At 34.8% G+C, this 13,414-nt stretch overlaps 1 protein-coding gene across 1 annotated transcript in view; it reads left to right on the top strand.

The window, feature by feature from the left end:
• Positions 1-318: 318 nt before the first annotated feature.
• Positions 319-13,414, top strand: part of LOC128644653 (protein TASOR-like) — a gene marked incomplete at its 3' end in the record, with an annotated part of 34,785 nt that continues 21,689 nt past the window's right edge. The window contains exons 1-5 of the mRNA XM_053697178.1: positions 319-782; positions 2,761-2,903; positions 3,772-3,864; positions 11,395-11,467; positions 11,610-11,701. Of these exons, the coding sequence (XP_053553153.1) occupies positions 488-782; positions 2,761-2,903; positions 3,772-3,864; positions 11,395-11,467; positions 11,610-11,701 (696 nt within the window). The remainder of the gene's footprint in view (positions 783-2,760; positions 2,904-3,771; positions 3,865-11,394; positions 11,468-11,609; positions 11,702-13,414) is intronic.

Genomic DNA, 13,414 nt, shown 5'->3' with positions numbered 1-13,414 from the left:
ACGACATGAAGACGTTTTTTGAGGTGATAGAAACTGATGTTAGCAACAACGAAAATAAACTAGTCAAAAACGGTATAAGCGCAAATAAAACACCGTGTTTTAAACCGCGAATAACAATAAACACCCATAATCACATAAATGAAGTCTATTACAAATAAAACAAACCGAGCTCTTTCCACACCACAACATGTCCAGTGACTCAACTGAGCGTAGAAAATGGCGACCGTACCAGCCTGATTTTTGTGGCACCGCTCTCTGATTGGTTATGGGGAGTTAACCACACCCACTATGGGTGGAGCAGGAGGAGTTAGGCTTTAGCTAGCTATAGACTTGAAGGAAGAGTTGTGAGATGGCGCCGCAAAGGGAAGTCATGAAGCGCCGTCATAGAATATACTGAGAAACTTGTTTTACACACCCTCGTCTTTGTGGAAGAAAACCAACGAACAAACACAAGATAAAACAAAATAAAGAAGAGACTATACTTAAAATGGCGACTAGCAGCTCTGAGAAGGGCAACAGTGAAACAATGAAGGACGAGAAATCATCTCTGAACATGGAGGGGAGAGTGGGCAGCGTGGCTGCAACTACAGGAGACAGAGCTGCACAAAATGGCGAACAGGCATCCATGGACGTTCAGAATTTGGGCGATAGAGGTTTCAGGAGCAGAAATAACAGTAGCGAGCAAGTCAAATACGAAAACAGCGCGGGGACTGCTGTGAGGCAGATGGATGAACCTCCTAGAAAACGTTTTCAGATTCCAAGAAAAAACAGGGATAAGAAAGGTTGTCATCCTCTACTTCTATACACAAATTGCGGTTGCACAATTCAGATTAATGTTTTATTCTTTTTCTGTCAAGCTGAGCACAAATTTGGTATTGTCGAATGGTAGACATTGAGCCTTATCTAGAGTTAATATTGATTAACTCCGTGAGGGAAAATTCGTTGCTTACGATGGCGTGGCGTACATGTGGGCACAGTTTGAGCGTGTACCGCGTACATAATTCGCCATCAGAGCAACGCACTCTGTAGGGAGTTTTTTTTTTTTTTTTGGCAACGCCCGCGCGCGGTGACTCATCAAATACTTGACCAAAATTGAGTCACATGTTCCTCTCTTGATATAGTCAAACTCTGTATTATCTGACCTCATACAATAATATTTTTGAATAACATTATATATTAGTTTTATCTCTGCAAGCAGGTATCTTAAAAATATATAATTAGGTTGACCTGTCAGTGACCATAATAAAATTGGCACTATTCAAATCATGCTATATCTATACATTTTTTCATGCATGTCCTCATTTTCTTTATTTGGAAAATAATTCATTCTTAGGTGTAATGTGGCTTTTACTAGTGTTTCATATTGAAATAATATATAAAATTAAGTCGAATTTTTTTTTAATTTGATCATGTTGAATTACCATATTAGTATATTTTATAAAATAATCTGAAAGCAACATGAGAAAATGAGCAGTCATACCATCTCATTGTAATATTATCTGCATTTGGTGGTTCTATTAGAATGATCTCTAAGGAATTCCACACAGTTAACAATATTAGATAAGAAATGGTACCACAGTTTTTTTCCTGACACGGTTTTACATACATACTGTAATTGCTTTTATTTAAAGGATACGTATTTTGAAATACTATATTTTTAAAAAAACAAACAAAAATACTTGCTTGACAGCATTGATTTTTAAAAGGTATAAATTGTAAGAAAAAAAATTAAAAGTAGGATTGTTATGAATCCCCAGTGACTCTTGTAATAACACTTGTTCTCAAATGTAACTAATTATGTATGTTTATGCCTCACAAGGTATAGTCTTTTGTAATTTTATCTGGTTAATGGTCGTTAATATAATAAACAAGGGACTCCTAATCGTAGGTAAAAGATGTTATCAAGATCACTGGGCTTTATGTAAATTATATCCATTTGTACCTCGTGGGATATGTCTTATTGGGAATATGCGTTTACTGTGGTCTTATGAATACTTCTTTTTCTTAAGGCCTTAAGAGGTTTTAATTAATTAAATGCATGTCCCCTTACTCTCACAATCTCATGTTATCCAGATTGTTACAAACATTGTTTATACAATGTTTTTTTATTTATAGAAATATATATATTAACGTAAATTAAGTACAGGATGTGGAGAAATAAAATAGTTATTAGAAATCCTATATATCCTATATTTGTTTAATGAGTACCTATTAGAAAACATTTGAGTTGCAGCTTTTCTGTGAGGCCCTCCCATGCAGAACTGGAATCCAACACGCTTGAGTCGACTGGTCTATGTGTATATATTGAAGCCATCTTTAAATCAAGAAAATTTCATTTCTTTCCTGAAAACCCTAAATAACATCTGAAAACAAGTAGTTGATGCCTATAAATGATATATTCCAATGTTTCCTTTGGCAGAAGACCTTGTTCGCATACTGGCATGTTCAGTAAATATCGAATTTTGGTGCTTGACTGAAATGAAGTTTTATAATTTATTCATATATGCACCATTTTTGAATTTTGTATTCAACCATTACATGGAATTAAATGTATCTTCCTGTTGATAATTCTTACAGCTCTAATAAACATGGTATATGAAGGGAAAATAAAACATTTTGTATAAATAGTGTCATTCCTTTTGTACTTTGTGTGCAATTGTGTTATTTCATAGAAACAAATAGTAAACCAGACGTTGCCTCTATTTTAAACATTGCACATATCAGAATTAGTTTTTAGTAACTTTTTTTCCTTATTTTTAGTGCTTCAGACAGTTTGTTCTGGCTCTCGGGAGTTTGACGAAATTTTGAAAATTCTACATTCGTCATACTTGGATTCAAACTCTGTGACACATTTCACTTACAAATCTGCCCGACTCGTTCATAATGAATTCATGGAGAAAGAGGTTAGTGAATAGGAAGAATTCAGTGGAACTGACAATTTGGACCATAATTTGATTTCAGATACCTCTTAAACATTTTGTAACATCAGCCAGGATGTTATCTTCTTATGAAGAAGAGATATATTATATATATATATTTATTTTAATCTTCATATTCAGCAAGTAAAAACACACAATGTTAGTAACAAGGCGCTATTGGCATTTTATTAGCATAAGTGGAGCTATGTGGAAAAGAGAGAAGTCCGGAAAGTATTACTACAGGAGGCCAAACTTTTGATTCTCAATTTACAAATGGGCATAATACGTGTAATCAAATCTTTAATGGTTAGAAGTGCATTTTCATCCATTCACTTTAAAGTTGCTAAATATAGTAGTATGAATTGTATTGCTATTTTAAATATTTCAGCATGAGATAACCATGTTTGCAATTACTTAATTCTTTCCCCTATTAGTATGTGTTGTATTCCTCCTTATATTTGGTTGCATTTTATCAGGTTCCATATTTTAAGATAAGTAAAAAAAAGTACTCAAAGTAGCTGACAACTTTGTTCATGCATAAGCTGATAGCTCTACATGCTGCATTCATCTGAAGATGAAAAGATGAAACTTATTTACTTTGGCCATAAACCTTGACAATACTACTGTTAACTAAGCATTGCTTTACCCAGGCTGTATGCCTAAAACAGGCAAGGTAGAGACATTTTTAAACTTTGCTCTAATAGAAGGGACTATAGGAACACGTTCATAATTTTGCCTATAGCTTAGTAAGAGCCAGAAGTAAATTAGAAGGGATTGGAATTTATCAGTAATCGGCGTACCCCACCCCTTTCCTTTGCCATAAAATCCTCTGATACTATGTATCTTTCTGTAGTTTATTGAAAAACGAAGGCAGTTGAAATTTGACGGTCGACCAGATAAAGAACTTGTCGAGTCTTATGCATTTCTCTTGGTTGATAACGATCAGGTAAGGCAAGGCTTTTTTTTTTTTTTTAATACATGCTTAAATAAACACTTCATTACTGTCTACATATAAGGTTAAAAACCAAAAACAAACAAACTTGTACCTTAAACATTTACGAAGGTGTGCTATCAAGCACAAATATCTTTTTTTTTTACTTAACCAGAGATACATTATTGAAGATTAAATATCTTTAGTATGTGGTCTAATTTTTAAAAGTTGTTTACCTTTTGAACTTTTGGAACTGCATACTAGTAATGTATCTTTATAACTTACATACATGAAGAAATAGTACAGTGAAGCATGTTTCATAAATTCATTATCAACCATGTCTAAGTGAATTTTTATTTGCTGTTGCAAGTTCCATATATGACTAACTATCCTGGCAGAACGAACACTACAAAGGAAGAAGAAAATAATAAACGTCACTAAAGTATTTTATCTAACATTTTAGAAAAGAGGGTGACCTTTTGATTAAAGAGAAATAGTTCAAAGGACAATCTAATTTGGACAAGTATAAAAGTACAATGCTGTTTGTGGTGTAAAATTCAAACATCACCTTGTCTTTGGAAGTGAATATCTTACTGAATTACTTCCTTTTTTTTTTTTTTCTCCTTCCTTATATCCTCTTCTTTGCTTCTTTGGCTATTGCATGGAAATCCATTTTTAATCAACCAGCAATGAAGAAATCAATTAAATGATTTCAGTGACGCAATATGAACTTCTTCCTTTTTTTTTTTTTTTTTTACAGCTGAATGAAAGAGATTTAAATATGTTCATCTTTTGCCATATAACACTAATATACATTTTTCCTTTTTACTCTTGCTGATGGCTTCAGTTTGAGTGGGGATAAAATTGGATCTACAGTGTACCTGAAATACTAGTTTTGATATAACAAAGGAGTAACCTCCACTGTTTTAACCTAAGGTTCCGAGAGCTTGCAGCTGTACAACACTCTGCTTGCTTTAGGGGTTAACGGACATTATATTCAAAATGGAATCTGTATGAAAATATAGCCTCAAAACCAGGAAGTCTTTTTAAAAATAAATAATGCAGCTTTGAATTTCAGCATTATTTTCTTTACACTGATTTTCCTGCCCTGACCAAACAAAAGGATTCTTGCTAACCGTTCGCAATCCTGCCCATGTTAATGTGGTATGAATGTGCATTGTGGATAACAGGTAGTAGGAGAAAGAGGGGATCTTTTTTTTTCCCCTTATGGTGGACTACCAACAATTACACTTAATATTGCTTTTTGGACTGGATTATTAAACATAGATACACAAGTGGAATAATATTACTCAGGTTTACTGGTTGGAGGAGAAAAGTTATGGACTCAAAGTTAAAGATGAGCAATAGTGAAAATTCCAACTATAAAGTATATGTGTGTATTAAAATAAGATTTTTATATCCCCTTACGTTCACAGGGTGTAGGTGCTGTACTATAGCCTGTGACCTGTGAGCTATTACTGTGCAGAACATGTATTTTAATACTTGGGTAGAAATTAGAAATAACATCTACACCAAGATCACCTAGTATCCTCACTGATACTGCAATTCATCTGCTAAATTACAAGCAGAGTTCACTTGATAACTTATGGTATGGTTACTTAGTGTTTGGCCCACACAATCCACAAATCTGATATTGCACGTTGTTGGTTAAAGCATTTAAATCATTTTTTATGAGCCAGATACATTTATAAATTGCCATGTAAAATTTTAGAGGCAAGTGCAAAGCAGTAGTAGAACACTCAGTGTGCTCCAATTACAATTCCTTGATAGTTTTGCTCAGGTGTGCAATCAGACTTTCTCTCAATGCTTTTGAAAACTTTTTATTAACTATTATCACTTGCTTTTATACACCTTAAACGTTACAGAAATAAAATAAGGTTGAATTAAGGCTGGATAAATGAGGATTAATAAAAATGTTTGAGGGAAGGGGTATGGAATTAAAGAAAATATCGGCTAGATTACGAGTCTTGCGTTAGGCTTAAAAAGCAGCGTTGGCCGGTACCAATGCTGCTTTTTAACGGCCGCTGGTATTACGAGTCTTGAAATGACAGGCTCACCGCTCACTTTTTTTGGCCAGACTCGGAAATACTGCAAATCCACTTACGTCAATTGCATATCCTATATTTTCAATGGGACTTGCATAGCGCCGGTATTAAGAGTCTGACCAAAAGTGAGCGGTAGACCCTCTCCTGTCAAGCCTGGTACCGCATTTAAAAGTCAGTAGTTAAGAGTTTTACACTACAACGCCGTAGCATAAAACTCTTAACTAAAGTGCTAAAAAGTACACTAACACCCATAAACTACCCATTAACCCCTAAACCGAGGCTCCCCCACATTGCAAACACTAAAATCTTTTTTTTAACCCCTAATCTGCCGAACCGTACATCGCCGCCACTATAATAAATATATTAACCCCTAAACCGCTGCACTCCCGTCTCGCAAACATTAGTTAAATATTATTAACCCCTAATCTGCCGTCCCTAATATCGCCGCCACCTACCTACATTTATTAACCCCTAATCTTCCGCCCCAACGTCGCCGCCACTAATCAAGTTATTAACCCCAAAACCTAAGTCTTACCCTAACCCCCCTAACTTAAATATAATTAAAATAAATCTAAATAAAATTACTACAATTAACTAAATTATTCCTATTTAAAACTAAATACCTATAAAATAAACCCTAAGCTAGCTACAATATAACTAATAGTTACATTGTAACTATCTTAGGGTTTATTTTACAGGCAACTTTGTATTTATTTTAACTAGGTAGAATAGTTATTAACTATTTAATAACTTCCTAGTTAAAATAAATAAAAAATTACCTGTAAAATAAAACCTAACCTAAGTTACAATTACACCTAACACTACACAATTATTAAATAAATGAAATACAATTACAATTAAATAAAATTATCTAAAGTACAAAAAAACAAACGCTAAATTACAGAAACTAATTACAAGATTTTTAAACTAATTACACCTAATCTAATCCCCCTAACAAAATAATAAAGCCCCCCAAAATAAAAAAAGCCCTACCTTACACTAAATTACAAATAGCCCTTAAAAGGGCCTTTTGCGGGGCATTGCCCCAAAGTAATCAGCTCTTTTACAAATCCCCCCCTACAAAAACCTAATACTAACCCCTTGAAGATCACCCTACCGTGAGACGTCTTCACCCAACCGGGCCGAAGTCCTCAACGAATCCGGGAGAAGTCTTCATCCAACCGGGCAGAAGTGGTCCTCCAGACGGGCAGAAGTCTTCATCCAGACGGCATCTTCATCCATGCGGTGCGGGTCCATCTTCAAGACATCCGACGCGGAGCATCCTCTTCAAACGACGGCCGACGACTGAATGAAGGTTCCTTTAAGTGATGTCATCCAAGATGGCGTCCCTTCAATTCCGATTGGCTGATAGAATTCTATCAGCCAATCGGAATTAAGGTAGAAAAAATCCTATTGGCAGATGCAATCAGCAAATAGGATTGAGCTGGCATTCTATTTAAGTTGGGGGGGTTAGGGTTAGACTTAGGTTTAGGGGTTAATAACTTTATTATAGTGGTGGCGACGTGGGCGGCAGATTAGGGGTTAATGTAGTTAGGTTGCGGCGACATAGGGGGCAACAGATTAGGAGTTAATAAATATAATGTAGGGTTCTGCGATGTTGGGCAGCAGATTAGGGGTTCATAAGTATAATGTAGGTGGCAGTGGTGTCCAGAGCGGCAGATTAGGGGTTACTAATATAATGTAGGTGGCGGCGATGACAGGGGCGTCAGATTAGGGGTGTTTAGACTCGGGGTTCGTGTTAGGTGTAGACATAAAATGTATTTCCCCATAGGAATCAATGGGGCTGCGTTAGGAGCTAAACGCTGCTTTTTTTGCAGGTGTTAGTTTTTTTTTTCAGCCAGCTCTCCCCCATTGATTCCTATGGGGAAATCGTGCACGAGCACGTTTTACCAGCTCACCTCTAACGTAAGCAGTGCTTGTATTGAGTTGAGATGTGGAGGAAAATTTTGCTCTTCGCTCACTTTTTTGTGGTTAACGCCAGGTTTATAAAAACCCGTAATACCAGCGCGGTCTGCAAGTGAGCACTGAGCATAAACGGCTCGTTAGCACCGCACCCCTCCTAACGCAAAACTTGTAATCTAAGTGTATGTTATCTATCACCTGAGGAAAGCTAGTGTGCTAAAATGGCTATGCATTTGTGCTATCCTACAATTGACTTGTAATAGTAGTACTAAAATGCAAGCAGTGTAACAATAACATTACTGGAACAGAATCTGTAATGCTTGCATTTTTGTATTCAACTTTAAAGCTAGCCCAGTTAAAGGGCCATGATACCCAAATGTTAAAACACTTGAAAGTGATGCAGCATAGCTATAAAAAGCTGACTAGAAAATATCACCTGAACATCTCTATGTAAAAAAGAAAGCTATTTTACCTAAAAAATTCCTCCGTAGCCACACCCCATTGTAAAGGACTTCTAAGCAGCAAATCAGTATGTCTGTCCCGGGACAGCGGAAGGAGCGAGCTTACGTGCACACTCATCTTATTTCCCTATTCAGTATAGGGAAGTTTACAATGAAATCTCTTGAGAGTTAAGTGAAATCTCATGAAATCACAGTAAAAGAGTTCATGACCTCAGCACTGCTGATGCTGATTGGCTGCTGTTCATTTCTTCATTATTATTTTTTTTTACCTGCAGCTGGGCAGCAGTGGAGTAAAACTTTTTACACAGAACTTACTCTGCTGAGCTGAGGAGATTGTGAGGTAAAATATCTTCCTTTTTTTGCATAGAGATGCTCAGGTGATATTTTCTTCTCAGTTTTTTACAGTTATACTGCATCAGTTTCAAGTGATTTAGCGTATGAGTATTATGTCCTTTTAGTTAATAGAAAATATAAAAAGTCTTTCTCTTTTGCATCAAATGACAACTCTACAGGTAATTTATAGTATATTAGTACATAGGGCTGGGTGATATGGGCAAAAATGAAAATTGCGATTTTGTACCCAAAAAATTGCGATTGCGATTTAATCACAATTTTTTTTTAAATTTTTTTTTATTATTATAAATAAAGAAACGCCTTAATTTTATATACATATACACACAAATATATCTAGTATGCTGCAATACAAATGTATATTATGATCCAAGCCTTTGCTCTTTTTAATGCACAAATCCATTAAAAACTCATTGGAGTCTGCAGTGATTGCTTGAAACTAGGTGCATCTCCAACATTTGATCCCATAAGCTTCTGTGTGACAGGCATATCCTCAGACCATTGTAACAGCTAATTTCCATGCCCTGCTTCCACCCATGACATGTCACTGAGACCTCTCCTCACGCCGCTGCCTGTAAATGGTGTGAGCCCCATCGAATGTGGTGCAGCTTCTGTACCCGGCCTCAGCTGAAAGTACAAAAAATGCCGCCCGCCAGCACAATGTTATGACAGTTTGGCAGGTTAAAGCAAAACTCGAGGGGGGCAAGTTATACTGATGAGGTGGCTCACACAGGCAGCGGCTGCGTGTTGAGAAGTCTCAGTGAGATGTGTGTAAGCAGGGTGGAAACAAGTTGTTACATGGAACGGAGATATGCCTGTCACATCTGTAAAATGTATTTTCCATTAAGAGGCTCGCCGCCCACTATCTGCAACCGCTTGCACATTTAAATGTGTGGCGGTAGCAGTTTATCAATGCAATTGCAAGGTATCCATCAATATGAGGTTATATTTATTACCTGTTTTGTTGTGCGTTACTAGGTCCCTGTAAACTTCCACTATCGGGAGTCTCAGGAGATCCAGCAGAAATGGGGGAAAAAAATTGCTCCTCTCTACTCGCCCCCCTCCTCCTCTCCCTACAGAAGCCCGCGCGCAATGAACAGTTACAGTCAGCCCTCCTGTACGTCATAGAGGGCGGGGTAAAAATCGCAACATAATTTTTTAAATCACGACGATTAATCGTGGTTTTAAATTGCATATGCGATTAATCGTGCAGCCCTATTAGTACACTATATGAGTTAGAGATATGAAACATTAGAATAATTTTATTTCCTCAAACATAATTCTTATACATACCAGTTTTAAATGTTCACTATTTCACTCTTTTTAAATCACTATTATCAGTTACACTTTCCACTCCTCTAAAATATACAGTATATTGCCTTTGGCTATAGTTGCCAACACAAATATGCCTTGTTGCTCACAGTTTTGGCTGGCAGGACCATTTTGCGGGGATTGACGTTTAACTCCTAAAGGATCAAGATCTTTTCCAGTTTTTCTTAAATGACGAAGGCATTTTTGCTTACTATTAGTTTCACTTCATTTTCGTCTCTTTTGTTAAAGGGACTGTATACACTAATTTGTATTCAATTGCATGTAATAGACACTACTTTTAAAAAAATAATATGCACAGATACTGATATAAAAATCCAGTATAAAACAGTTAAAAAAATTACTTAGAAGCTCCCAGTTGAAAGTGGTTGTATAGCCAAAAGAGCAGACACTCCCTCCTCCCCATTCTTCTGCATATGAAAAGACTACACAAACAGGAGCAAGCTGGAGTAGGTAGACAACAGTCTACGTCTAAAACTTTGGAGCTTGGTTAGGAGTCTGAAAATCAGCACAATGTTATGTAAAAATAAGCAAAACTATATTTTTTACACTGTATGGGCTATATAAATGAATAATCTACAAAACATTTATGCAAAGAAAAATCTAGTGTATAATGTCCCTTTAAGTAACAGATAAACAGACCTTTATTATGATACCCTATATGTTTAGTTATAAAATAACAAATAGGAATTTTTAATAGTTAAAAAGAGTTCAAAAATAAAACTATAGTCATAAATTCATTATGTTGTTTCTAAGTTATAGCAAATATAGGCCAAATACTACAAAGATGGAATGATCGGTTTAAAACAAAAATTTGCTATGCTTAGATTGTAAGCTTAAATAGTAGTCACCCGATTCAAAACTGATAACAAAATTATATATTTATAGAATTGAGACACCCCAGGGTATTTTTTCCTAGAACTATTTTGCTACTTTATATTTAAGACCTTTATTGCCAAGGGTAGAAAAAAAAAATTAAGAGCAAAAAACAAACAAAACATATAATGGTAGCAAAAAAATAAATTCATTTTATTACCCCTTACCTGACTTGACTTATTTGTTTACATCGGAACAAAGTCACAATGTAAACAGTTAAGTAAAAAAATGAAATCACGCGTTTGGTCATGTAATCGCGTGATTCATGATTTTCAAATAAAGATAGCAAGAGAACGAAGAAAAATGTATAATAGGAGTAAATAAGAAAGTTGCTTAAAATTGCATGCTCTGTCTCTCTGAATCATGAAAAAAAACATTTGGGTTAAGTGTCCCTTTAAGCTTCAAAATAAAGCTTTTTTTTCAGAATTGGACTTGTCTTTTAAACCATCAGGGCACTAATCTTTAATATCCAAATAGCTTTTCTAGATGTTTAAGATGGTGTAGAAATTGATTACACTGACTTGCTTGCTTTTCTTTAGGTAAATACTATATCTGAAAGAGGTCTCATTGTGGGGCATTCTAAACTAACAACTCTTGGCAAGTCATCAATGGGTAAGTAAACAGTTTTTTGTGATCTTTTATATCTTGTCTACAGTTTCAGTACATGTACGTGTATATGTTTTAATATTTATTTTCCCATTTAGCAATTTACACTTAGCTAGTTTTAACCATTCTAAAATATTTGTATCTACAGGAATTTACTTGTCTAGGTTTTCAGACTTACTGCAGGCAAATCCTTTGGATCCTGGGACAACTGGCAATATTTTTATATTTAAAGTTATAAAGGTAATTTTTATTATCAAACACTTGATTTTTAAACTGGTAAAATGATGATTAAGCTAATCTGTACAGTTAAGTTAATTTTTATGTTTACAAATAAAAATGTATATATTTTAAATAAACTTATTCTGTTGAATATTGTTTCTGCCAGCTTATTTTATCAAAACTAAATATTTTTAGTGGTATAGAATATGTGTAAATGTTAAAGGGACACTAGACTAAAATTAAACTTTCATGATTTAGATTGAGCATGGCATATTAATAAACTTTAAAAATAGTATTATTGTTATTAATAAATTTGCTTTGTTTTATTAGTATTGCTAAATTTAGATATGCTCATAGAAGCTGAGGAGAATGCTTGCGTATTTATCATTCTATGGCAGAAGTGTTAGTGACAATGTTTCTAAGAATGTAATATGCATTGTTTCAAACACTATTGCCATATAATGCAAAGGATATGTAGTTTGTTTGCACCAGGGAGAACACCAAGTATTCCATTTAGCACTAAAATTCTGTGAAATAATCACTGTTGTAAACTTATACTAAACAATGCAGTGATTATACATTCAGCAATACGTATCTTCGGCATGCAAGGTCAGGCAGTTAGGTCACACCAAACATGGTATCCAAACATTTAAAGGAACGTCATCAGTTGGCACACAGTCTGTGGAAGATGTCTCAGCAACATCTCTGAACAGGACACAAGTTAATTACCAGACTGTGTACAAGTTGATGTTCAATAAAGAAAAAACTCCACCCACAGATTCTGAAAATCAAATATTCATGTTACAATTCATCTCTGTCCTTAACCAACTGCTTTTGATTCTGTAAAAACAGTACACCCCTTCAGCAAGCAGTGACGTAGCTCCCTCCCTTCACATTTTATTAAAACAAATATATATTAGACATCACTTATGATTAGTTTTCATAAGTGGTTATACTGTTAAAGAAATAAAATTGTAATACTGTGTTCTGCACAGAAATTTTGCCAGCTGGGTGACATTATGAAGTATCTGGGTGGAGGTGATGTAATACTTTGTAATATGAAAACATTGTCTTCTATCTAAAGCACAAATTAATTACATAATGTAAGATACATTTATTTTATGGTAATTTGATCAATAAACATTGAAAGGTTATGTTAGCTAATTTTACCTGAATATTACATTTTAGCCAGGTGGTTAATAAAATTAAAAGTTTTTTTGGGGGGATCTAATATAAAGTTATTAAAAACGTATGGTGTGCTATGTATCTTTTCAAGGACAAGTGCTCAGAGCAAAGAACCAAAGCAAACTAAGCTATGATACACTGCTGCCTATTTGTCTTGCAATAACAAAAGCATTTCTACTGAAAGCAAAAAAACAAAACGCTTGTTAATATGAACTTATTTCACGGATTTATTATTTGTTTGAATCATAAAAGTTTTCTATCCCTTACACTCCTGAGTTCTCATGAGCTTTATCTAGGTTTTCTCTATCAAGCCGAGACAATGGAGGAAAATTTGTTTTTCTGAAAGTTTTTTTTTTTTTTTTTGCTTGCTCTGTGTAAACTAAAAATTATATTATGACTTTAGTGACATGAAAATGGATCCCTTTGTTTTCACAGCAATTTACAAAGATGATTGTAATTATGTGTTTAACCTCTTTGAAGGAGTTAAACATAGGGGTCAATTTAATCTTTTAAAAATTGCCAGGTGTGTTTGTTTGGTGATTTTTTTTT

Source organism: Bombina bombina, unplaced genomic scaffold, assembly GCF_027579735.1.
Source record: "Bombina bombina isolate aBomBom1 unplaced genomic scaffold, aBomBom1.pri scaffold_576, whole genome shotgun sequence".
NCBI lineage: Eukaryota > Metazoa > Chordata > Amphibia > Anura > Bombinatoridae > Bombina > Bombina bombina.
The sequence above is the reverse complement of the archived record's forward strand: the minus strand, read 5'-3'. Positions and strand labels throughout refer to the sequence as shown.